Source organism: Halictus rubicundus, chromosome 5 (assembly GCF_050948215.1).
Source record: "Halictus rubicundus isolate RS-2024b chromosome 5, iyHalRubi1_principal, whole genome shotgun sequence".
NCBI classification, from domain to species: domain Eukaryota; kingdom Metazoa; phylum Arthropoda; class Insecta; order Hymenoptera; family Halictidae; genus Halictus; species Halictus rubicundus.
The window spans coordinates 17,311,540-17,339,361 of NC_135153.1; the positions used below are offsets into that span (position 1 = coordinate 17,311,540).

General features: G+C 34.8%; 1 protein-coding gene across 1 annotated transcript; it reads left to right on the forward strand.

The window, feature by feature from the left end:
- Positions 1-348: 348 nt before the first annotated feature.
- On the forward strand, positions 349-27,456 carry LOC143354665 (uncharacterized). The gene is made up of 3 exons (XM_076788927.1): positions 349-611; positions 26,379-26,641; positions 27,087-27,456. Exons 1-3 carry the CDS (start codon positions 512-514, stop codon positions 27,138-27,140), a joined length of 417 nt encoding a protein of 138 aa, XP_076645042.1. The 5' UTR covers positions 349-511; the 3' UTR covers positions 27,141-27,456.
- Positions 27,457-27,822: the final 366 nt, after the last annotated feature.

A 27,822-nucleotide genomic window follows, 5' to 3' on the forward strand; every position in this document is an offset into this window, starting at 1 on the left:
CATTTTTATTCTAACATGTGCTTCAATGAAATAGTTCATTCAAAAAATTCGGATGAAAACATTTTTATAATTTCAGTAATTGTGAAAGAAAAAATTGGGTACCAGTCATTTTAACTGGTTCGGTAGTTCTAGTGTTAACAATGTACCATTTTTTATTTTTTTTTTTTTTTAATGAAATTACAATACTTCGAATATTGACGATCTCTGGAGAATCGGAAATTTAGTGTTTGAAATACTTTTATTTTTTGGGTCCATCGTGTGTACGTGTGCGTGATCAGTGCGTGCACGAACACCACCCACAGTGTCTGCGTAGTCAGCATGCTCCATGGCGATGTCGACTGCGCCACTCTGGTTTCCACTCCCGCAAAAGAAGGTACGCTCGGCGTTCCCTTCCGTTCATTCACAACCACCTGCTCGCCGAGTAAGCATCGGCCCTCCTCCGGTTCACCTGGCTGTCGACCCCTACAACCGAGAGACCAAGTCGTGAGGAACAGTTCGCCCGAGGTACAGAATGAGGAGCAACAGGACTTCCGGTATCCCGCTGACGATCGGCATTTCTGTCTCCGCGCTTATGCTCCTGGTCTTCGCCAGTGGCATGGCCCAAGCCAAACGTGAGTAACTGTTTCTCTATTTGGTCGCCGACCCTTGACCCCCCTTTGCAATATATTTTATGGTTACCGTGATCAGCACCTCTCCATCCTCCATGATTACCAACGAGTTCATTTTACGCAAAACGAAAATGACTAGGTGTAATTTAAAACGGTAAAATCGGTTAGAAAAATTTACAAACAATGTTAAATAATTTTCGATCTACTTAACATGTTAACACTAGGTTCACGGGACCCGTCAGAATGACGGGTTCTAATATTTTTAATTTACGATTATTGAGATTGTGAAGATCCATCAACGTGGAATTACTGAACAAACTTATTTCCTTAGGTATACATTATTTCAAAAATGGCTGAAAACTTGGACAGACACATTCTTCTTATTTTTATAAAGTAATGTAAAATACTCAATTTTAATGCTGCGTAAACCTAGTGTTAAGAAAAAAAAAGAAATTTCTATTTTGAACCAGTTTGTTGCAATTCGAGTAGGACATTTTTATTTTGTCGAATAATTACTCGGAAGAACAAGGAATCTTATATTTATTGTCTGTCCATTTTTTAACTGGGACATTTGGACCGAAATTTTGTTCCGGTTTAAAGAGAATTAATAACTATACGTATTGAGTATAATATAGATAATTTTAGTATTAATATATTGACATTAGTTATGTCAAGATATTTTGTCATTAGATATTTGTCATAACTTGTCATTAGTTATGTGAGACAAACAGAAATATATTCCTTTTTTTCTAACATTTTCTTTTATTATTATTTTATAAGTGTTCATTTATTATTTTATACGTACTCGTGTATGGTATTTGACGTGGAAAATATTTTCGTTAACTATGAAGGAAAATGCAAGAATAGAGCTCGTCATATATGCAGAAAATGTTAATAAAAAAGTGAATATGTCTCTCTCTCTCTCTCTCTCTCTCTCTCTCTCTCTTTCTCTCTCTCTGCATGAGATACAGAATAGGACAATTTGAGACTGATTTGAAGAACGGTTCGATCATCATCAAGCGTTGAGGAAACTACAATATCAGAAGTTCATGTTGCAAATTCTTTTGTGATTTTTACATGAGAACAGTGTGTTTTTAACGTTGTTAAACTCGTGTAATTTTTGCAGTCAACAGTGCATTTTTTATATTTGGTAAAACCACATCGTTTTGTTAATATTTCGTGAAAACTAACGTATGTATTTGTCTAACGTATGTACTATACTAATTTTCTTTTTTAACGCACGCCCAATAATTCTTTCAACAGTAAGCTTCACGATTTTAATCGAATATTTCCTGTCAGAAAAGTGCAATGGTATGAAATAGAAATGATGGCAACTTTAAAAATTTTTTTAAATATTTCGTCGTTGCACGCATGAATCGAACGTTATTAGGACTTCACTTATTTGGACTGATACATTAAAATTGCAGTATTTGTATTACCCCTTTGAATGACGGTATACAATAATTATTTTCATTCAACTTTCCAATGCAAAAATGTGTAGGATTGCGCACCAAGTTTCCCTCGAACCTCACTTTTATTCAGAAGAAAATGAAAGTGAGACAAATTCTTCTGTCAGTCACAATTTGTACATTTTCAAATTTAAAATGTTTCAGCAAGGGGCGCGCAAGGATGAAGTGACATATTTGTACTAGAGTGTCTGTTTTTTAAATTGAATTTACATCGGATGCGTTTGACAGCTTGTAGACTCGTTGTCATAACTGGGATGCGTGAATCTTTCTGCCATTTGTGGTATGCACAGGGTGTCCCTCGACTGATGGTACAACTTGGAAAGGGGGTTGATCTAGATAAACAAATATATAAAAAATACTAGATAAAATTGCAAGATATTGCAGTATTAAATTTGATACATATTGCAAATTTATTTCCATTCATATTCGGACAGCTTATAATCAAGATTAACTTTTTTTAAATTGCACCAGACGACTAGAAAATTTGTTGAGAAATTAGAATTAGTTCATCAATAACGTGTGAAATTTTTTTTGTTTTTTAATAGATCGGAATTGTAGAGAAAATACTAAATTTATCTGTACTGAAATTTTACAAAACACGTTTTTTATTACTTGTGGTCGAGAATGATTTGTCTCTAGTTTGTGGAAAATGCAAAAATCTTTAGAACGCATACAATTGTTACAAATCCAGAAAGTGTACTTTTTAAGATTTCAGTAAACCGATTACTCTAACTTTTCAACAAAAATGTTACTCAACAAAAAATGGTTTCAAATACCACAAATTTTGTGTCATTCACCCCTCCAATGATTTCATAATGAAACTCAAATGCTACAGGTAGAAAAATTTAATTGATTACACAGTTCGATTTTGCGACGGTTACATCAAAGGAATGCGCATGACGCCCGATGACAAGCGCAAATATTTTTTGGGGGGGGGGGACCTAACAATTACATCGTGAAAATATGAGCACGATGTATGCGCACTTTAAACAATTTCTCCCCTTGTTTTACGCAAATTTATATCATAACAATCCATTTCCGCAAAAATACGAAAAGACCCTCCCGGCCATTTGTTGCATCGCCGACGAATATGTTCCAGTTTGCGTGTTTGTTGTTTTTACGTTGCAAATAACGTTTTATCGGTAAGCGAATTCGGGGAGTTAACACAGCTTTAAAAGTGGAGAAACTCTGTTCGAAAAGAAAATTAGACGATCAACCGGAATAATAAGAGCCGATAAATTCGCTCGGCCATAAACGTGTTGCGTTAAATATATGTCTGGGGGGTGGGGGGTGGGGGAGGAACTTTAAGGGAGGTGGAAACTAATAATTGAAAGACCGCGATAGAAGAAAGACAGAATTTCAGACAAGTAAAGGTCAAAAGGAAGACTATGTTGTTAGCGTTATTAAGCACGCAAGATCCCTTTAATTTCACTCTTATAACATCATCCTACCTTCTATCTTTTGATTGTACAGTTTCAATTACTCATCTCCGATATCAAAGCTGCTTCTTAGACAAACGGGTTATTAATAATTCTTTCTATCCGGTGTTTACACTTTTTCCCCTCAAAATATAAAATATTGTCATCTGAAACCACAGTTAGCTTGCGCATGAATTGTTGTGTTCGATCAAAACGAAGAATTTTATAACAATAACCGGACGATAAGAATTGTTCATTTACCATCCCGACGTTTAGTTTCGCTGAAACATTTATTGCGCGCGATGCACCGTGTGCATTAACTTCCGGAAGATTTGCAACTGCTAACAAAATGTTTTATCTGGTTTTTCTCTTTTCACTTGTTTAAATTTTAGAACGATTTATTACCTTTTTATTGTATAAAATGACGGTTGTTTATTAGTTCACTTTTTGTCTCTTTAAATACTTTTCTAACACAGCGTGCATTTTGCTGGTTCATTATCCGGGAATGATTGTGAGTAGTGATGGGTATAAACAGCGTCCGAAACTGTGCCATTGCATTGTTATTCGTATCAAACTTTTGGCATAGTTTTATTTAGTTTTTTTTTTTTGTAGTTTCTGGTGAGATTATTATTTAGTACAAAACTATTATGTTTCTTCTACATATACCACAGTCAATGACCGTGGACATTTGTGAAAAATAAAATAAATAAATGATTAAATAGAAATTGATCTTCTTCAGTAGGATTAATAAATTCTTCTGAGATTTTCATTGTTTCGTATTTGAGCCACTCGCTCTTGTTATAATTGTATAAAATACACAGACTGACAGTTAGAAAGTCTATTAATAGGTGGGTAAAGCGACGCGATCATGTTTTCTGAGCGAATTAAGCTGTATTAAGGCTTAATAACGTAGATGAAGAGACTGACGGGAAAATATTAACCCTTCCATTGCGACAGGCGATTATATACGCGTTTAAGGGACCATCAATATACATACGTATAAATGCGCTCAAGAAATTGCGAGTAACAATTTTATGAAACTAGTTTATTGTCCAAATAGATTTATAAACACATTCAAACTCTAGAGCTCTAAGACTAGTGTGACAGAAAAGTGGTTTAAATATATTATTAAAGATACTCTACTGTTAAGTTGTTGTAATGAAAATATTTTATCAGCATACGTCTGTTTAATATGGTAATACCATGGGGAAAGGAACGATACGTAAAATAATTTGAAAAGCGTGGCGCACGGCATAGTAATGTGAAGATGTATATGTACGTAAATATAATAATACATGCTTCATAAGGTTAAGGTCTTGATGTAATATGTATGTTGCACGTGTAGCATATCTAGAAGTGTCAAGTTCGTAAGTTTCACGCGACACTGTCTCATTATATGTATTCTACTGGTCGTGTATATTCTGGGTTGGATCTTCTATGATTATGTTTGCAGGAGCACGTTTTGAGAATTGCAAAATAGCTGCGGTCCCTTGATACAATTACAAGTAAATTTTGAAACTCGAAACAATTACACGAACTTACAACTTCGTAGATAAAATTAGAGAAATTAGAGGAAAATACTATCACGGTCATATTTAGTGCAAATAGAAATAATAAAAAGAAATAAACACGAGCAACAATTTTCTTATGCATTTTTCAAATACAAAACCATTTGTTAAAAAAATAAAAAAGTAACGTAGTAAGCAATAACTGTAATAATAAAAATATGAAAATTTTACTGTAAGATTTCACATTTTTTTTTTTTAATTTCATTTAAACTTGTATTTTACATTTCAATAATGTATTAAAAAGTGATTGTAACATCACAAACATTTAGCGGTATTATTACCGACAAGATTGCGAAGATTTACGCAGTTTGTCATTATGTAAACAAATGCGAAAAAAAGTGGCATCAAATGGTACCTCATTTTCAGTGGTAATAGCCTTTATGGATCAGACACGAATGAAAATCGTATTAAATTCGAGCGAACATTGTACTTCAGTAGATTTCGAAAATTTTTATGAGCCATAAATGCATAATGATTCCATTAAATAACTTTCCGCGCCATGCCGCCACTATAAAAACTTACGACGGCGGTTTTGAATCAATAATCTCATCGAGGATATCATTAAACCGTTAAATGATGATGTTCGTTCGACCTAGGATAAACATGATAACATTAGTCAACAAAACTAACATTTTACTGCGAACCGTTTATCTCCATCGCCCGCAGATTCCAAGGAGGATCCTCCTGTGGTGGGGATACAAATCTTGACAGTTATGGTAGAGACCTTCGCGACATTTCCGGAGATATTACCGTAATAGTAATTCTTCGACTACGGGTCTTTATGCAAAATAGAAATTTTCTGTACTAACATACTGAAAGCAAGTAGAAGTTTGTTTCTTCCTTTGATAATTTGAATCAGTCGACAATAATAAACAATGATAATACTGAATAATTCACTGGCACTCCTAAAAATCTTTTAATCTGTATACTATTTTATATTCTACCTATCTTTGTCGTAAATGCATAAAATCCGCAGTCTAGTGATTGTAATAATAAAAATAAGTATGTGCAATTTAAAACAGTAGGATATTGAATTAGTTAACGAAAGAAGGAAGCGTTTCCTTAGCTGCGTGTCACAAAATTGATGCAAGGGGTGGTTGAAAGCGTGTTAAATGTAACCCGCGGACTTATCATAATTATTTCACACGTGTGAGCGAATCTCTGCCGGTGGAAGGAGCTTAAATGAACAATACGTCACATTGTCCCGTCGTTTCGAAGCGAAGCGGGCTCGTTTAGCGAACAGCCGATAGAGGAATCGGGACACAAATGCAAACCTCGTGCACTACTCCGGCCACGTGAACGCGAGAAGTATGAAAGCTGGTGTCGCCATTGCGAATAAGTGAATATCTTCGATGCTCGTGATCCCGGGGTCGCGGGGAATGAAACTTCAAGGAGAACTTTATTTCGAGGAGTACAAACGGGCTACGCAAAATCGAACGAATAATTCTTGGCCGTTCGACGCTCGCACAACTTAAATTAGTTCCCTTATGATCGCAAACAAAAATGATCCGTGGGTCCGCGTTAATTCAAATTCAAATCAAATCGGAAGCACTCTCCGTCGGTCTTCCAGATGGATTCTCTTTTTCGGCCCTTCGAGAAGATTATGGCATGTTGAATCTGAACGAACCCATAGCAACATCTAGCTTCTTATCGTTTAATAGGTAGACTTTTGTGTTATCGCATCTGCGTGCTTTTAATAATTTCATTACGACGAATGAAGTAAAAATGTTCATGGAAAATAAACATGACGTTATCGTATCGTTTTGTTGGGTAAACTTTTGTGTTATTGCATCTGCGTGCTTTTAATAGTTTTATTACGACGAATGAAGTAAAAATGTTCAGGAAAAATGAACATGACGTTATCATATCGTTTTCTTAGGTAGACTCTTGTGTTATTGCATCTGTGTGCTTTTAGTAATTTTATTACGACGAATGAAGTAAAAATGTTCATGAAAAATGAACGTGACGTACGTTTCTCCGATGTGGTTAAATAATTAACCAGCTGAATAAAATATAACGACTAATTGGTACGTGTTCTGATAATGTTAGAATAATTTTATTTGAATGAGCATTAAATTTTCAATCGTCAAATAAAATTCGAGCAGAAGTTTCGAATTCGATTATGCTCGAGGAAAATGTTGTTCATGTTTAATAGATGAGAAATTATGTACTTTACAAACCGTAGTGGATCCGCGTATATTGCAGTAGAAAATGAATTTCAGAAGCAGACCTGGATTTTTTTAGAAACTTTTAAATTACTGTTGCAATGTAGGAAAAGAAAATGAAAAATAATCTATTTCTGAAATAGCACACGTTCCGAAAAATGAATAATTTGTTAGTTGATCGTATCTTGATAGAGTCGTATCTTGGTAGAGTTGATACTGTCAAAAATAAGTAATAAAATAACTAATTTTACAGTACCAAGCCATGGCTTTGTATTATGATCGTTTTCTTACTACCGACTATTATATCCTTATGGCTGTGTTATTACGTTTATTAAGCTTCCTGGTACGATTCCCTATTATTATTTGCATTTCACATTAAAGTTTACGAGTCAGGGAATGTTGGAAGCAGTTTAGTATCAAATCAGCTTCCGCTTGTAAGTCTAGCTATTCTGTTCATTGGAAATTTGTATTATTGTTTTACAATTATGAGGAAAGAGTGGATGAAAAAATGGGGGACATCTGCGAGAACTAACATAAATAAAAATAATGGGACCGGCTCTGCGTTAAAAGGATTATCGAGTGACATTTTATTGTTGAATTACACCAATAGGGCTTGTGTTCTTTTCGTTAATCCCCGAAAAAGCTTAATTTTAATATTTTTGACATATCAATATATTTATTACAGTCTTTTTAAAAAATGGCTGCATCCAAAGTTCACAAATTGCAACTTGTTAGAGGTGTGCAAAATTAAGAATTCCTTTAGAGCTTTGAATAATACATCAAATATTAGTTAAGATCATTTAAACCATTTATTCGCAAACTTTTATTTCAAATAAATTATGTACAGGTTTAAATCATAATTTTATTTTACAGTTGTACAATTTTCTTTTATCTTTTCATATATAATGACTTTGTATTACAATTAACATTTGCTGTTTTTACATTGTTATCGTTACTTCAATAATATACTTATAATTGATGGGAAAGTAATATATAAGATTGATTAAGCGTCACAATATTTCCATAATTCAATTGTTGTCTCTTCGCACTTTCGATGAATGCTTAGTTTGACAATAATAGATTTTATAAATACCATAATTGCTATAAATTCGACTATGGATCGATTTTTACGTTTTAACATTTAATATTTTAATCCAATAATTCGAATCCATGCGTATTTACTGTTCGTACTATGTACATATATCGCTTCTTCCGTCAGCATTGTTCACATGTTACACGTGTCTAGTCTATTGTATTTCCATCACAGTTTCATCTTTGCCTCCAATTATTATGATTATGCTTCATCAAATTGGGTAAGTGATTTTGGATGTCATTTAGTAATACTGCACATTAATTTTCGAAGGTCTAATTCAAGTTGAGTTTAACTATTTTGTCGAAATTGACACGTGAATAAGGTCGAACTATACTATGTATGACAAAAATTATGTTAAAAACGAAATTAAATCCGTTGCTGCCCTAGATACTTTAACGTAACAACACTACATATGTTACATACTAAATTAACGTCATAAACAGCAGAATGTAAACAAAAGACAGAATATTGCATAATAATTTAATATGTTTGTAATTGACTATTATGGTTTACCACTTTGAACACAAATCAATTACTTTATAATAACGACTGCTCTTTATCTTGTCAATTACTTATACTGTGAAAGTGCGGTTGCATATTTTATATTGATTCCGAGCTATCAGAAAATTCTATTATAATTATAAACATTCAGTTGTAATAAATTTCAAAAATTATTCAAAATTCTCCTAACAATTACTGTCACACATTGTTGTTAAGACTTTGGAAATAATTGATAATATTAAAATAAAGGAATATAGAAATAAAGAATTTCTTGAAATAAAGAAATATATAAGTAAAATACTATTTGAAATTGCTATTATTTCAAATAAATCAATATTTTTTTTAGTTTTAAATAACAGTATTAACAGTACGAAATAAATGATTTCAAATAGATATTTTTCATTCTCATTTTAAATAAAATTTACTCAGGACTAGCCCCCCAAATTTTAAACAATGCACGATAGGATATGATAAGAGTGTAAAAGTGTGTAAGGACTACGGGGGCATAGTGATGCGGTTCTGAGATTAACCCAATTAATCGGCCGCGTGGATCGCCGTCGCGACGGTGTCTCGCAGAGATCACGGTTTATGGCAGTATTAATTACTTCTCGACGCTTTACTGAACAATGTGCCGGTTCTCCGTATGTAAGTAGGATGAAAGAAGTGTATTCGCGCGTTCAAAAAGTGATTCATAGGCTTGAAATTGCACTCACTGGTTTTTGTCATAAATGCATAAAATCCGCAGGCTACTTATTACAAATGCCAACCACTTGATGGATTTTCAAAGTCGATTTTTTCGAAAACCGAAGAGCCTCGTGTGAAAAGATTTTATTAGATTTTCCACTTATTTCTTCACGTTTTGAGATTTTATCGCCTTGTCTTTTTTTTGCGAACAGTTATACACGTGTCCGTTAAATTGCAAAAGCGCGTAACAAGTCGTGTGAAAGTAGTGGTTGACGTTGTTTTATGTGTGTGAAGAGTTTTATATGAGCAAAATTCGTTCGTTTGAAATACATAAAACAGCCAAGGAGTTAGTTGAAGGTGGAATAACGGACGTGTTAAAAGTTAACAACGGAATAATGTCGTCCCTTTATTGTTCTTTCGACCTTTTACGGTCATCTGTATGAACCTGTTGGTAGTTTGCGGAAATTAATTTTTGTAAAAATGGACAAGACATAAAACAGCGTTATGTGAATCGTTTAATCGATACATTGAATGATCTCGACCTTATTACCATATTTTATGAGACATAGAGGGGAGAATCATACTGATTAAAGGGACGCTTTAAAACTGCGATTTAATTGCCAGAGAAAATATTCAGCACGCATTCATATAGAGTTTCGTGAGAGATTAGAATTAATTGTAATCTTTGAATATTATTAGCCCCGGCAAAACCGTGTTTGGAAACGTGGTGTCCCCTAATTATTTAATATGTCCACAAAAATGTGTATATTGTTTCACAATTTCACTTTTCAAAGGTACCCACTTTTGCTGTTCCTAGATTAGTACTTAATTAACTAAGTAACGACTGAAAACGTTCTTTTCACGTTGCTCTCGACAGAAATGTTGAAATTGCCCATTGTGTGACTACAATTTTCTCAAACAAGCTACAAAAGGTCACAATATTTATTAAAAAAGCTCTGATACTTTTAAAAACCACTTTAGAAAGACTTTTCAAAGCATTCACAGTGTCAAGATTTACAGAAGTTATTTAGAATTTGTCTTTGAGCATGGGTCCTGCTTTTCTCAACACTGTACTGCTTTTTACAATATTGACAGAAATGATTTGTTAACTGTTTTTGAATTTTAATTCTCCCTTTCGTTTTCATACGTTTTTTATCCGATAAGAAAGTCACTCTTGATCCCTTCGAGATCCGCAGAAATTATTCAATCGAAATTAATCGAACTCAACTGAACTGAACGCAATTATTGCACACGTATTTAATTGGTAACCTCGTGACAATTAAAAAGAAAAGGTTGAATGCTCTCGAGTACAATTCTAGCCGGCGTGAATATAACAAATTGGTCTTTATCAACTTATTGGTATGGCGCACATATGCGAAACAATTCTATTTACCGCGTGCACCGGTACGCAGATTTTTGCGTTGGTATTCGCTATTTGCAAATGGCGGTGTACGGTTTTAAACCGTGCAAAAAAGAGACGAAATGGAACAAATACTCCATGAAAATCGGGAGATGAATCTGCTCGATTTTACGCCGAATTGATTAATCTGTCGTTAATCTGTTACTAGTACAGTAAAGTCTCGATCTAAGCCGAAAGGAGCTACACGATCTTAGTCAGTTCGCTTATCCCCTCCACTGGAGGGGCAAAAAAATATTTGAATGGGAAATTTAGTGCTTCAGTACTTTTTGGGTCTAGTGTAACTCAATTTTTCAGCAAGCATTACTCAAATATTGTACAATAAGATATAAATATTAATTTTTAAATCAACTGGTATGCAAAAAAAAATTTGTCGAATTTCTCTCACTTTCCAACCTACAAAGGTACACACATATGTAACCCTTTAAGCACCCGCGAGCATTAATCTGTCACTATTGCTCGTCCTAGCACAGGAATCGTGGAATCGAATCATCGATTCTCCATTACAACATGAAATGCTACACCTCGCACGCTCGTTCGTCGTACATTTGTTTTGATAACATTATTATTGGACGACCGTCTACACTTTTTCATTAACGCGACCGGAGTTATTGAACTTTCCCCTCTTTTTATTAGTTGCTCGCGCGTACAATGAAACTCGAAAGTCGTCCGACAATGAGAAACAAAAACGATATTCCCGAGGTGGAATTTATTTCACGTGTTCGGGTGTAAATAATTGTACGCGCAGTTCGGAAGATTTAAAAACAAAATTTAGAAAGGTATACGATAAAAGAGTTCGTGCATTTTAGAGTACTGCAGAGGAATTTTTAAAATATGAAGATACATAATTATTAAATTGTATACTCGGTAGAACGATGTACAATATTATTATTAAAAAATTATGTGTTAAATTTGCAAAAGGAGATTATTAACAGTAGCATTATAATAAATTACATATTTAGTAACATGTAAAATATTACGTCACTATTTATGTGTTGATTAATTTACCTTGCTTCATAATTCTATTTAATTTATTCATTTCGAAAATTGCGGCCTTTATTTAGTGTGGTAATGTGTGACAGAAAGAGTGAATATCTGTTAATATTTTATATTAGTAATTTGTAATTGCCACGACAGAAGTTTAACAAATTTATGAATGTAATTTTGTAACACAAATGTTGTAATATTTTTATGGTGAAGGAAGAACCGAAGCAATATGAGAATTTTCATCTGTTGACTCTGCATGTGCAATTATACCTAATCTATTATATTCAGATCTGTAGTCTCGTAACTCGTCGATGGTGTGATACGTGAAGTATCGTGAGAATACTTCTACAATGGATTCAATATTGACCGACTCATGTTGTTGAAAAAATAGAAATTAGTAAACACCAACGATTTACCGTGAACTAGTTGCATGCAAATTATCTGCAAAACATGGAATGAATAGAAAGTATTGAATGTCCCATTACACTGTTCTTCTCCGTTACCGCTTCGTTGTTTCATGCATAATAACAAAGTCCTTCGCTTTAATGTAAGGTTTATATGAAAATATGACGCGGAAATGTTTACAACGAACGTGTAAGTGCACATCGATTGTTCATTCTCATCTCGTAAAAGATCTTTACATGATGACATGAATAATATTATTGTAAGAACACACAGGACACCTTATTGATACAAGTGAATAAACAAAAATTTTTATAATGTAAATATTGAAGTTGAAGATGTAGGGTCCCAGAAAAAATTTTCATTTATTATATCTTAACCACATTGATTATTATTAGCAAGTATATGTTAAATTGAATTTCAATATTGCAATTGAATTGTTGCTAGACTGCGAAAGTGAATGCGTGTTGTATTATACAAATGGTGTATTATTGGAGTTAATGAAAGGTATATTATTAATTTCTGAAGTACATAAATGGAGTTCTAGTTATTATTCCTGCTAATAATTTTAATAAATTACGAATAACATAATCAAGGTGAAATACAGAATTTCAGAATTTTCTTATATTTTCTTTAATTTATAGAAACTGTTAAAAGAAACTGTTTTTTCTTAGAATAGCCTAAAAGATATATTTTGCCTAAAGTTACAATTATAATGTCCAGTGAAATTTGAAAAAACGCATGCATAGTAAAGCAAAATCACGCCACCCCAAACGTTTATGTACTCCCCTAGAAGGCACGGTCAACAACGCCTGTGGCAAAACAATGATGAAGTTCAGTTCGACAGAAACTGTTTGCACTTTGTTACCCTTATCGCGATTACTTTTCGAGGCAGTTTCAGAGGAGACCGCGTTACATGCTCGTGGACAGATAGAATAACTCTCATGCAAAAAATTTGTACGTCAAAGTAGCAAAGGAATCTTGTTTAAAAATTAACCGTTCCGTTCAGGAAAATGAGCTCTGCTCTCGCTCAACACGTGAACATTACGAGTACTTTACGAGTGGGTCATGCGAAGGTCGTTATATGATTAAAAAAGATTCTCCTCTTGGACGTTAATTGAATATCAACCTCTCAAAAATCCCATAAAACCAAACTAATTTAATAAATGAAGCCGAAAGTGGAATGTAAAATATATCGTAGCGATTGCTATTCTAAACTAAATAAAAAAATTTAAAAAGTTCATTACACAGAAAAATACAAACGTAGGAGCTCCATCACGGTCTGATGAGCTAAATGGTACAATGAAATTACATTATAAAGCATCGCAAAGAGATTTAGGATCATACTTACTAATCTTCTGAATGGGTAAAACAAACTGAAGCTGGGTGTAACATTAATTGAAATGAAGAAAAAAATTTATCTACTCAAGAATTTGTGAAACCTCGATAATTGACGCAATCTGAAAGAAAGGTGGGGTACCCTCATCCGAAATAAGACGAAAGCCGGTCCCTAGTCGTCGCCTTATATCGGAATAAAACTGTATTAGTAAAATATTGGTGTGGGTCGGAAATGACTCCGGCATGGTCCCATCCAGCACTCTGTTGCAGCATAATAAGAAAGTAATTGATGATTACCGGGTTCGGAACTTCTCCCAAGGACTCGTAAAAATTGCTTTCCTCAACGGGAGATTTTACCGCCCTCTTTAATCGTCTTACTTACCGGCAGCCCTATTCGATCGAGATCTTATTACTCAGGATGATTCGATGTATGGAAACTACGATGGGAACGGGTTTCACTTACCGAGACGACGCGAAACTATTTTATACTGGCTGAGTCTGTAATACCGGCTTGGCGCGGCTGCTATATTGACTTATAGAACGTCCTAGCCCTTCATACGTTCCAAAATATAGATGGAGATCGATATCTGATCAAGTATGAATTGGTTTAAATAAGAAAACTGGTAGGTCTATCTTCGAGCGCAATTTCTTTCATCTGAGTGACCACGTGGCGCGACAACCTTAATGGAGGTACACATGGTGAGTTAAATTCAATATTATAGTATGCAGTAATGCCTCGATATATGCGACAGAGATGCACACGATATTTGAAATTAATTTGTTTCTTGAAATTAATTTCCATATATTTTGGATTGACCGCACGCGTAACTAAACTAGAGCAACAAAATAATAAATAAATATGTCAATCTGACTATTAATATTTGTAAACGAATGTTAAAATTTGGTTCTCACTACGGTATTAATATCTCGTGATATTTGGTTGTATCTGACATTAGAAACAGTTTTAATTTTAACGAGCCATTAAAATTTGTTAAAATGTTTCATTGTAGGCTGAAAGTGTCAAATTCGTTAGCGACTCGCGTTCCAATTTTCTTCCTTGACAATCTCATCTTTCGAGTGGTTTTATTGCACGATTAATAAGTACTTGCAATTATAGAGTGATCAAAAGTCACATCACGTTTGACGTTTTAAAAGCGTGTACTAAAAACGTTTGCGTTCGTTACAACCGAATCGAGTGTCATTTGTTGGAACGAAGTAACATTGTTTCAGCTTTACGCACGCAATGGTTTTCGCAAATGACAAAGGTATTGCGAACTTTGGTTAACGATTCTGCAGCCAACGCAGTTTCTTGTTCTCGTAAAAGTTTCTTAAAATGTTTACACACGCTTTTCTAAGAGTCAGAGGTCGTTCGTTTAACGAGAAAAATGTATTTTTAAAGTTTACAAAAATCGCATTATACTATTCAAAGCTGTGAAACGTCGCATTATTTCCAAAAGTCATTCATTACTTCATTATAGTAACTGTAGTTCGTAATTGTAACGGTACTTTTTTATAGGTTTAATAGACTGTAGATTTTAACGATTTAATTATACTGCAGATGCGAAAAGAACTTCGTGATGAACCAATTTGAAAGATCGATCCGCTTATGTAACGACAATCTTTCGATGGCGCTACGAAAAAATTGAACGGAAGTTTATGCAAACAAAGTTTCTTAATTAAATTTGCTTCTTCGAAGAATTAAAAATTATGTATAAAAATGTACCTAGCGTCACTTATATTGCAGACTATTTTAATTATTTTTCATATAATCAATTCATTCTTACTAGCATGGCAATGATATACCTACATATTAATTTATTTGGATTATATATATTTATTTTTGGTAGCAATTCTTGATAGAAAATGTTTTGCTTCATTAAAAATTATTGAAGCTTGTTTCGTACATTCGCGCATGCAGCGAGTGTATAGTAAAAGGTAACAAAAATACAGGAGAAGTAAATGTCACGTCACCTTTACACCGAAATAAATTAGCACAAATAGGTACGCAATGTCTTCTCATGTTACAACGGAAGGGGATAGCAATTTTACATCTAAGTGCACCTAACCGTAATGGCGGTTTGGCGTTGGTTTCCTTGAGCATCGGTAATAACAACGATTGTTAACGAGCTGAGCAGGAGGGTAACAAGTTATGCGAATAAGTGGGGAAGACATTCAATGCCTCGGCTAAGGGAGGAGCATGTAGTTTCTTTCTTAAAAAGGAAACAGTATTTCCTTTCGTCCGATTTCCAAGTACTGTGGACGCTGACTACCATCGTATTTCTAGATGAATCAAAATACGAGCTGAAAAGATTATTTTTTACAGAAAGTGAAGAGAATACTTCCATTAAATATTATATTAGGTTGGTGGAAGAATAATTGCAATTGTCATCAGTTTAAACAACGCCACCTATGTCCCAACAATGTACTTCTTTAAAACAAGGTGATTCCCGAGGTCATTTGAAGTAACTTTTTCCTTTGCGAAAATGTTCTCCGCGGCTTTGTTGAGGAGTTATTAACGAAAAACACGGACCAATCAGGGCGCGGCTAACAACGGACGGACTCAAGCCCAGCCAATGCCAACGTCGCGCTCAGCGGGTCCTGCTGGGTCCGCCATAGCTGCGCTTTGATTGGTCCGTGTTTTTCCTTAATAACTCCTGAACGGAGCCTTGGAGAAAATTTTTGCAAAGGAAAAAATTACTTCGAATGACGTCAGGAGTTACCCTGTGTAGCATTAAAATTCAAGAACAAAAACTGCAATTTTTTTCACCAACTTAATATTGCATAGCACTACTATGCATGGGCAGACCATTGTAAATAAAAGCGGTCCATTCTATTGTCCAAGCAAACGGAGGATAAACAAATGTAATAATTTGCTAACTGTGCTTTGCTCTGCCAGTTCCTCAAGTTTCTTCGCAGCAACGAAATTGCCGTGGCAATCCAGCAGCAATCTTATCCTCGAACGGTCCAGTGTTCTCGGAATGTGATAAAATTCGCAATCGGAAAATTTCATTGAGCAAAGCATCCCCGGAAATCGGGAAACAACGAAATGCACTTTCATTACGCAATATATGAAAATATATAGCCGTTAGACAACGCCCATTGCCCGGCAACTACTTTGTATTAGCGAGTTCGTTATGGTCGTTATTTAGTAACGCACTGTGACTGTATCGATTACGGAGTGCGTACATGTCCGATCGTCTGATTAATGAACATTGGTTTTTGAACGTTTCGGTTGCGTAACGCGTGACACGTGACTTTATCCCCGTCATTTTCAGTTCGTTTGTCGTTTTTATCGGCGCAAAAGTAATTCTCTTATCGGCGAAGGACAACAGGTTGTTGTCGTCAGTACATCGATTTCCTAGTCGCTTTTCAATCATCAAAAGTTGCTTATAAATATTTAAACGTAAATAATAATCAACCGAATTGGTAAATACTAATTCGTTTAAAGAGTTTTGTGATACATTGTTTAATTTCAGGGCATTAGCACTGTATAGGTAATATTGAACATATATTTGCTGCTTAAATAATACGATACGAAATGGGAGGATGATTTCTTCGTCTTTTTAGTGTTCTGCAAAGTTTACCTTTGTGTTTCACCTTCACAATTAATTAGGACTTCGCGTTTAAGTAATTTTCCTTTTGATGTAAAGAAGTTGGAGAAGCTCAAAGTGCTTGCGAATGTTTTTGTTTCGACATCGAGTATTTCGGAATGTACATTCTAAGGTATAAAATTTTAGAAATATCCTGTCAGAGTTGTTCTTAGTGCACAAAAAATTTGTTTTTATAGAAGTGTGTCTGTTACAATTTTTTTACATCGTATTGTTAGACTGAAAAGGTTCATTTCTATCATTTCTACTATATTATATGTATTTTATATATTAGATTATATAGCACATAACTTTTATTTTATTAGATTATATATTAGATTACTATAACGTACAAGACAGTAGAACTAATTAATTATATATCAACTGATAAACAATGTGTAACAATGTTGCACAATTCTGTACGTTCCCTAAAGTTATATTTAATACTATATTTACACCAAAACGAACAGAATTTGAATATTTAATTTAAAACTAAATTACACATACAGATACAATTTCAAACAGTAACATATTTGATATTGATAAATTGTTTTCATTGTCCCACTTTTGGCTGGGAAATAAGTGATTTCAACCTTGCATTAAATTTTTAACAAATAAAAAACTTCCACAGAAGTTTTTAATGTATGCAAATGTTGTTTGCACAATGGTAGGGGTAGTTTTTAATTACATGAGAAAATATTGTTACATTAACGGAGTTCCATCGTCATTTTAGTTAATATAACCTGATTAAAATTCGTCAAACTTTCTTGAAACAAAGTGACGTCTACCTATATGCTTTCAATTAAACATTTTCCAGGAAAAAGCACATGACGCTAATTCCGAGATATTGTTATAATCCCCGCCTTGCATACCGAATAATTGGTATACTTATAACGACTAGAACATCGTCTTTGAAATTCTATTCATTAAAATCGTTAAATTGATACGTTCAAATGAAACGCGACGAATAAAAGTTGTTTGTTAACAGTATTACGAGATAATACAATAATGCAGCATCCCACGTAAGCAACTTTACTATCACAGTTACGCGTAATTTGGGAATTGGCATTTACAAATTAGGTATATCGTTACGTGTACTTAATTAAACATATTTGTTGTAAAAGATATGGTCGGGCGACACATTGTTTGTTTAATATTTGTTATGTATTCAAGGTTCCTGTTAAACACTGTAAATATAATTTCGGTAACACGCGATGCAATATTTACTTGAAAACATATTACTCGATTCGTTGCAAACTGTTAATAATTAATCCTCGGACTCCTGCGAGTTCTAGGCCTATGCCGGAGTCATTTCTGACCCACGCCGCCATTTACTGTTTTCTTTCGATATAAGGCGATGGCTCGGAACCGGCTTTCGTCGTATTTCGGATGAAGAAGAAGAGCAGGGGGGATTTTCTTATTTCGAAATAAAAAGCGTCATCTTACATCGGAATAAAATTTTCTATATCCACCACTAAGTGAATTTATAGCTACAGCTTGTTGCAAAATAATGCAGTCCAGTCTTTCAAATTATTTATAACACCACTAATTTCTCCAGTTTCATCGGAGACTTTTTACAATTTGTACAATCGAATTCCTAACAAATGGAGTGTTCCTCTGAAAATAGATTCTGTGTTACACTTTCAACTGAACAATTAAACGTTTCCTCTTCGATTGTACTACTGTTTCCAATAAATTTCGTGAAGTACGAGACAGAAATGATGGCCCGAGAACCAAAGAAAAACTGGACCCATTTGCCATGTTGTTTAATTAATTAATCGGTGCCGGGAGGAAGTTGCGTGGCATGACAAATGTTGATCGTTGTAGCACGCTTTAAATTCGAGCGGCGTTCGCAGTTTTGTAGCAAGACGAACGGCTTTTATTAAATCACTCGATCCGAGGAGTAACGTCATTTCTATCTACAAGGAGGTCAGATGAGTTGCCGTTCCTTTACACTGGCTTTTGCTATTGAAGAACGACGCTCCCCATCCGTCTTGATCCACCGTCTGATTTTGCAACTTTGTCAAGCGCGCACGACTTTCGAAATTAAATGCGTGCACACTGGATTCTCGGAGGCGCTTCGAACTTTATTAATTGCGAAGTTCTGGTGACGTATTCCTGCGACAAAGATAAACATATTTTCGCATCTTCCAAACAGTCTTGTCGTCTTCCCCCGCCGTGTATTATATTTTCATGATCGTTGACCCAATACCAAACTGTTTAAGAAACCAATTGTAACAAAATGGTAAATAGTTGATTTTACTTCGATTATATTTTCAAGAACCAGCTTCTCGTTCTTTTCTAGAAAGAAATATACGACTTACTAACAAATAACGACTAAAATAATATACATAAATACAGTGACTCGCACAAATGATTTATAAATCGGCAACAAAAAAGTTATTCCGTAGCATTAGTAATATTTTTAAATTATTTTTGAAAATAACAATCTCACATGTTCTGACACTTATGAAAACATTCCTCTTGTTTCAGATTTTGTCACATCAAGCAATTCTGTATTTTTTCACGCATTTTGCATTGTGCACCCTGCCATAAGTAGCTTATGGAAAGTTACGATCATTTAATTACGAAAGTTTGTAGGACAATGTGAAACAATAAAAAATCAAATAATACTGCATAATAGAAGTACGTAAACGTCAAGAGGCAGCACCTGACATATTAACATATGTTGTCAAGGTCACCTTTCTGAGTAACCCGCGAAGAGGTTCTAACCATCGCTCGTTTTTTTTTTATTATTAAAATGTTATCAAAAAGATTCTCCGAAATAACGAACGACGAAATGAAGTGACATGAACGCGTCGGCGCAGTAAACGAGAATTCTAAGAGAATAATGTCGCGCCATTCGCTATAAAGAGCCCACGCATTAAAATCACATTTTGATTGGGCACAAATTAACACTTTCCTGAGCACCGAACGAAAGCTACAAAATACAATGTCCTGTGTAAATCTAGATATTTCGATGAACTAATTAGCTACCCTGGTTCCCACGTATAGCAATCGAACGAGTGTGCGTACGTTTCGCAAGTATTATTGCCTTCGATGATTGAAGAGAAGTAATTTCACGAAATTGAAATAAACGCGTGACGTCAATGCGACGAAAGAGAATGTCCAAACCTTTTGATTAATCTTGATAAACGGTTGTTTTGTTTCAAACAGCAAAATCAGTTCTGCCATCAGAGGAATCGGACCGAATGGAATGAAACAATTACTGTTACGAGAGAGATTCAGTTTGTTTCCTCAGCAAACATTTATCTTCAAACCGTGTGTCTTCCCTTTCATATTTTCTTTAATTAAAAACCGGATCAAATCAAAATCGGTAATGCCAAATGAAGCCGCTGTTCATACATTTCACGTGTATGGTACTTTTCATTCCTACTTTCATTCCATTAGTCCAACAGGATCAAAAAATTGTTTTAAAAGGTGTTCGAACATTAAATTTCCTATTCTCGAAAAATTATCGATTTTTGAGCTCTAACGATTTTATTTAAAAAAAATCTTAAAGTAGTGACATTTCGATGACCTTGGGTTAGCACTTTTGTATCCAAGATAATAAAAGAAATCGATTGGTTTAACAAATAAATTGGGTTGCATTGAAGGATAAAGTGCAATTGCACCTGAAGGGTGCATCGATGCATCCGCATAAAAAATAAGGTCACAGGATGTTAGGACGTGTTATGTGATTTTCTCCTCTGTCATTTTTGTTTCTACTTTTACTTGGAAAAAAAGCAATAAACTGTTCCAGTTCCCAGAATCACCCTTGCACAATCTTCTTAAATAACTTTTTGATCGTGTTATAAAAGAGACAGGTTCTTTGGGCAACCGGAATTTGTTCTTCGTTCGTGGAAAAGGTCAAAAGTAAATTCAAGGGGCGATAAAAGATATTACCTGGACATGGTCGTAGAAATTGACTAAGGATGATGTCAGCCGAATGTCCATTTGGACTTTTCGTAAAAAATGTATTACAAACGCCCTCGTAAAATATTTATGCATGAGGTAATTCCTTTTCTATCCAGCTTGAATCCTAACTGTTTAAGAATCTAATGAATGAACGGTGGGTAGAAGCAATAAAACACCGTTCTCGAGGAACAGAAATTCTTATAATACAGCAATCATTTCTCTCGCAAATTACGTTTGTCGCAACAAGTATTGTTTAAGGACAGCAGTCTTTAATGCTGGCGACCGGATCGGAGATTTTCATGCTGGAGGAATTTTGTAAACAATCCCACGAATCCAGATTTAAATAGAAGTTTATTTCCTCGCGTAAGAAATCTTGAACCAGTTATATTTAGCTCTGTATTATATTTCATGTGCTCACCTTTGTCATTTACAGGGGTGATCAAAACTCACGATCTTATGTCTATTAATGTATAGATCATTTCAATATAAATGGAAGCACACAGTTGGATTAGTAAATTTTTTCTTAACTCTTTATAATAACTTTTTCTGTAATAATTTAATCTGTTAAATGGTAACTTTGCAAGCATTCATCGTCTTTTTGCTTGCTTGACATTACTGAATTTATAATTTTAGGTTCAAAATTGGATCAGCAAATAATTTAACAAATTAACTCTTACAATATTTTTTTATATTTATCAATCTCTATTTTTAATCTAATCCCACCCTTTCACATAGTCATATAAAAAAAAGAGTCTGTTTTTTATTTTTAATGCTTAAAACTTTAAATTTTATTTCTGAAAACGGGGAAAGTGCAAAAACGATTAGAATGTACGACTTTTTAAAATGACGCAGTGAAAATTTATGGACATTCGGTATAATATATAAATTTCGAAGTTTCGTATTAAAATTACCCTATGATTAAATGCATATATGTACACCCGAACATTTTAGTTAAAAGCAAATAACACTTCCATTCCACATTTTTCACCATTAACGGAAGTATTTGTCACATCTAACGAACGAACATTTGCTTCGTCCTTTTGTTTTGTTCAACGGTGCATTTTTTGCCTCTGAGCACTGTGTGTGATGCACATAAATGAATCATGAGACGACATGTATGTTTCTAACATAGATGTAACACATTGGAAAATCGATCGAAAATTCATGGTACGCAGGAGGCAAAAAAGAATGCGCGGATATGAAAAAGCGTAAATGGACTATATAGTTTGCTGTAGAAATTCGAAGATGAGAAACGGTGGAAAAGTTAGTGGGAACGGTGAGAAGGGAATAAATATTGTGATTGTGTGTAATAATTGCGCAAGAATGGAAAGAAACTGGAAGAAGAACGCGAGGAAAACTATAAGAAAGAAACAAAGCGATAAAAAGAACAATAAAGCAATGTAGCAACTTTGGAAGAGCGCACCAGAGAAAAGGGACAGAAAGAGAAAAAGAAGAGTTCATTATTACCTACAGGTGAAATAGAATAGACTTGCAACAGGTATACCAGGGAACAGCAGATTGTAACGGAAGGTTTGTGCAAACTGACAGGATTGAACAATTGCGTCTTTGTGCAAAATATAAATTTTCCGCGTTCATTCTAAAAATCAGAAATAATAGCAAGACCAGTCTAAACATCGATTTACAATAATAGAAGATACGGAAGGAAACGAAGGAGGGATTACGATCGGTAAAAAGGATCAGACGAATTGTTATTAATAATGACAATCAAATCGAAAGAAAGAGAAATAAAAATGTGCTACCACCGCTTCGGAAATGAGATCAGAAGTGTCCCCAGCGAAAAATCAATTTCAGTTAGAATTGACCTGGTATTGGTTCTCTATGATGCAGTTAGATGGTCGGACGTTCAAAGGTTAAAGGGAAGGCGCACAGAGTGAGTCAGGCAACTGGAAACAAATCATAGTGTTTCTCTTGAAACATACAAACGAAAACAAAAACATTTGTATAACAAGTTATTGGAAATACGCAAACGTAATGGACAGAACATTTCTAATATTCGCTGTCGTAAAATATTCTAAAATGTCTGAAAAATAAAAATATGTTCTACCAATTACTATGCCTAAATTAATTGTACTTACTTCTAAAGCATAATGAAATCTGAAATTTTTTCATTAAAATCACATTTCTCAAAAATGTACTACCTTGAAAGGACTGATTCCTGAGCTTATTCGAAGTAACTTTTTCCTTTGTAAAAATGATCCCCGCCGCTTCGTTAACGAGTTATTAACGAAAAACGCGGACCAATCAGACCGTGGCTTCAGCAGACGGATTCCGGCTCGGCCAATGCCAACGCCGCGCTCAGAGGAACCTATAGCTCTGATTGGTCCGCGTTTTTCTATAATAACTCCTGAACGAAGCCGCGGAGAACATTTCTGTAAAGGAAAAAGTTATTTCGAATAACCTTAGGAATCTCCCTTTTCAAGGAATTAACATTTGTATATATCTTTTTTAATATTGTTTACGCTTTAAAAATAAGTATAATTACCTTACAGTTACTCTTACCGTACAGTTGCAACAATTGCGAAAGAAAACATTAGGAACAAGTAATTTCGAAGCCGCGTCCAATTTTGGCGCTGATGAAACTCCGAACGGGTGATGGTAATGATTGAAAACAGCAACAGCAATCAAATGGAGGAGCGTCGCCGTGCTCCGTCGCGTCCGGCCGATTAAATTATGCGTTCTGTCGAACGCCATTTACGTTCGAAACAACAAAACCGTTCCTACCCGGCTTGAAGTCGAGATTGGGTTGTGCAGAGAAATTGACTGGCCCCGAGCCGGCCAGGGGGTGCGCGTTTCATCCTCGGCCATCATAAACACAAAGTTCCGGCGCGAACGTTTGTCAAAAGCTCGCGAGCTCCGTAAATATTTCTGTTTTCGGCAATTCGCCGTTGCGCGGCACGAGGAAACAAAAATTGATTTCGGATCGTCGAAAGCTTGTCACACGGGGAAATTACATCGGTGGATGGGTGTTTGCGGGCTGTTTGCATAGGACTTGAAAAGGCTTTGTCGACAGCACTCGTCCCCCGCCCCCGTCTTTTCAGCGTTCCGTTGCCCGCAGGACGCGGCCATTATGATCGTTGCAATAACGCCGTATTTATAGTATGCAGTAATGCCTCGATATATGCGACAGAGATGCACACGATATTTGATGGGTACCCCTAATATATCTGGCTTCCTTGCATGTCGCCCTTGATCTAAAAAAAGAAAACCGTACTTATTTTAATGACTACAGTCACAAAGAAGCCTAAAAATTCATTTTTAGGCGTGCCTACTTTGTGCGACACATACACCCCATTGGGAGTCAAAAGGTTAAGGGGGTGTGCAGACTTGTAAGCCTAATGGAGTGAATCTAAGATCTTTTCTCGCTTATAACCGTACTGTAGAAAAAGAAAAGATTTTTTTAGGGAACATTAAGCAACATTTAAGGTTTACTCCCATATATATATTTTTTTTTTGTTATATAAAATTGCAAAATGAGGGTAGAATCGGGATTTAAGTGAATGGTGAGAATAAAATATCGTTTTGTCGGGGAAAAAGTCAAGGATATGGAAAATAAGAATGGCTAATGTATTATTACATTATGGAAGGAAAATTTTCCATAAGAATGGACGTGAAATATAATTGTTAACGCGTAACACGAAGCGAGCCGACCGTCCACGATGGAATAATGAATCAGCCATTGGCTTAGGCGCTTCAAGTGAGCGGATAAACTGAAAATTAAAGTAAAAAGTGCCCGGGCGGAAACGTGATTCGTTGCACGTGACCCGTGGCAAAATAAAAACGGCGAGAAAGGAACGGGTCCGTCGCGCGTGAATTTATTCACTCAATTATTATCGCAAACGAAGCCGGGCTTAATCGATCGTTCGTTTCGAGCTTCTTTCCGTCAATGCTCGAGCGCGGCTGTTCGTGCGTTTTAAAAGCTTTGGAAGCTCTCTGAGGAAGCCCGATTGCCGGAGAATCTTCTGGTCACTCGAGTTTTCCTGCATACAGAGGATGTCGTCCAGATACAACGTAGATGACGTATAAAAATGATCCGCGCTCTTCTCGTGTCGCTTGGCTGGTCCGAATGCATGAAAGCTAATCCCACAAATATGGAACACTATGTGAAAAAATATTGTTAACGTTTCGGAAGCTCCTTGCATTCCGTAATTAAGCTCTTCAGGACCTCCAAGGGATTTATGAAGGAACAAATTAAATTTGAGAAAATCGAATTTGACTTTTTAATGTTATTTTGTTACTTTTATTAGCTTTTATTGAAAGAGACGTATAGAACACGGGGCCCTTTTCCAATTGCCTTTTTAATAACAGAATAATTTGTATACTTATTCATACTTGAATTCATACATTTTTATGATGTAACCGTAATAAATTTTTCCGCAAAATTGTGCAAACGTATTTTCACAAAAACATTCATATTGTGGTCAGTTTATCATTGTAGGTAACAAAACAAAATGTTATATATAAATTCCAGTAATGGAATTGTCTCTTTAACGAAAATGTTTTTCATATTAAGCATACTTTGCTTAAGTGACATTTTTTAAGCGATACAGCGTGTTTTCGATCAAATGTGGGTGGGCTTTCAAAACATAATGTCTCAAAGGGTGCAACGATATAAAAAATCACGTGCTTTTTTCACTGCAAAAAAGCTTTGTTTAAGAATTTTTGAACACGAAATAAAATTGGTGTCGATTGGTGTTGATTAATAATTGTACACATTTCGAAAGAAACTATAATACTTTTTTTTTAAGATGGCGGCTCGAAATTGTAACGGTAGTTAATAGAATTTATTACTTTACTACCTCCATAAAAGGAGATAAATTCTATAGAAGTTATTGCAGTTGGGTGTATGAACCATAATATTGAAACGCTGTCCGTCTAATATAATATCTTCGATAAGAAATAGATAAAGCATAATTTATTGGCGTGAGTAGTATTTCGAAGAATTTCTAGTTACACACGTAGACACAGATTGCAAATTTTCCCTTTAAAGTAAATATTTAAAAAATGTATTTCAGAGTGAAAAACAAATTACGATTTTTAACTAGACGTCATTGGGTGAACCTTGTAACTTCTAAAAAAACAGGAGATTTCACACAAAAATGAGTCGATGAAGTACAAATCAGTGAAAACATCCAAAGAATTTCGGATCACTGATATTGAAATGTTAGAATTAGGTGTAATTATTGTATTCAACATTTTTTGCAGGTGGTTGTTCCGCGTTTGGCCACTCCTGTTTCGGCGGTCATGGCAAGAGGTTCGATCCACATATACGAGACAATGCATTCCCGGACAACGAAGAAACCACCAGTGATAGGAATCAAGAATTAGAATCAGTGATTTTAAATAATGACTTCGCTATACCTATGCAAAAGTTCGACGAACAAAGAAAACTGCTATTTCCTGAGACACGTCGCCCAGACTCCACGAAGATCAACCCTTACACGTTGTCGTTCATCTTCGGAAATTGGGTGGGTACATCATATTATACTTATCTTCAGGAAAGAAGAAAAACAAATTAATATTCGTTCTAAATTTTAACGTATAGAGTCGAGTGTAAACTTTTTTCTGCTTTGTTCGACGAGACAATGGTCTCGCTTTGAGACCAATTATAACCAATTTTATTAAAATATCTGTACGTTCGATTATTCTGCTGTGGCTTCCAGGAAAAATCAATAGAAATTTTATTTTCGTCCTATTGTTTAATGATATTGATATTCAAATGAACCGAACGCTCAACCCATTATAAAATCTTTTACCAGGGGTACAATGAAAAGTTTATACGGATCTTCTGTACAGTAAAAGGAAAAGGGAATTTTATATTAATTAGTTATACAGGTTGGGCGGAAATCGTGTTAGAACTGAGCAGGTGATTTGAAAAAATAAAAAATTAACGCGTGTGTTATTTAATTGCAGTTGACATCGCATCGCCGGCTTCATCAATCGGACCTGGACCTTAATAACGAATAAGTAATTAGGGTTTCTGTTGTATTTTAGATTTACCATTAGATAATAACAATCACATGAAATTAATATATGCAAGAGTTTAATGATAAATCTTGGTTGCTGTAATATCGTGATGTTGGCAATTGTTTTCTCGATTTATAGATGATATAAATAATTAAGTAACTGTTGGTACTCTGCGTGCATTGTTTCCAGTTAAATGAAATAAAAGTTATTGTATTTTGCTATTGTGGCATGTATATTCCGCTTCTTTTTATAATGACGCGCAGTTGTATATATAATTTACATTGTACGCAAGAATAGAGTAAACTAAATAAAATGTTATTCCTTAACAAATTCTGCATACCTTCATTTGGAATCTTGACTTCGTTTTGATCTCCTCTTGGGTCTATTGTACAACTTCCTTATAGTGTGTGAAGTTATAGTATAAGCTCTACCCAACTCTAATTTGCGTGGCTTCCTTTTTAAGTTTTTGCGAGCATCTTGTATTAGGAGAATATCGAAGAGGGTGGCACAACATTCAGTAGTATAAGTTAATAACAAGACAGACTGTCAAAATTTTCCGAAATTCTTCAAAAATTGAATTTTCTATTAGGAGAATATGATAGTAAAAGAGGTGGCACGAAAATTCGAAAAAATTTCGAAATTCAGTAGTATAGCTCAACAACAAGTCGGACATTCGGGAAAA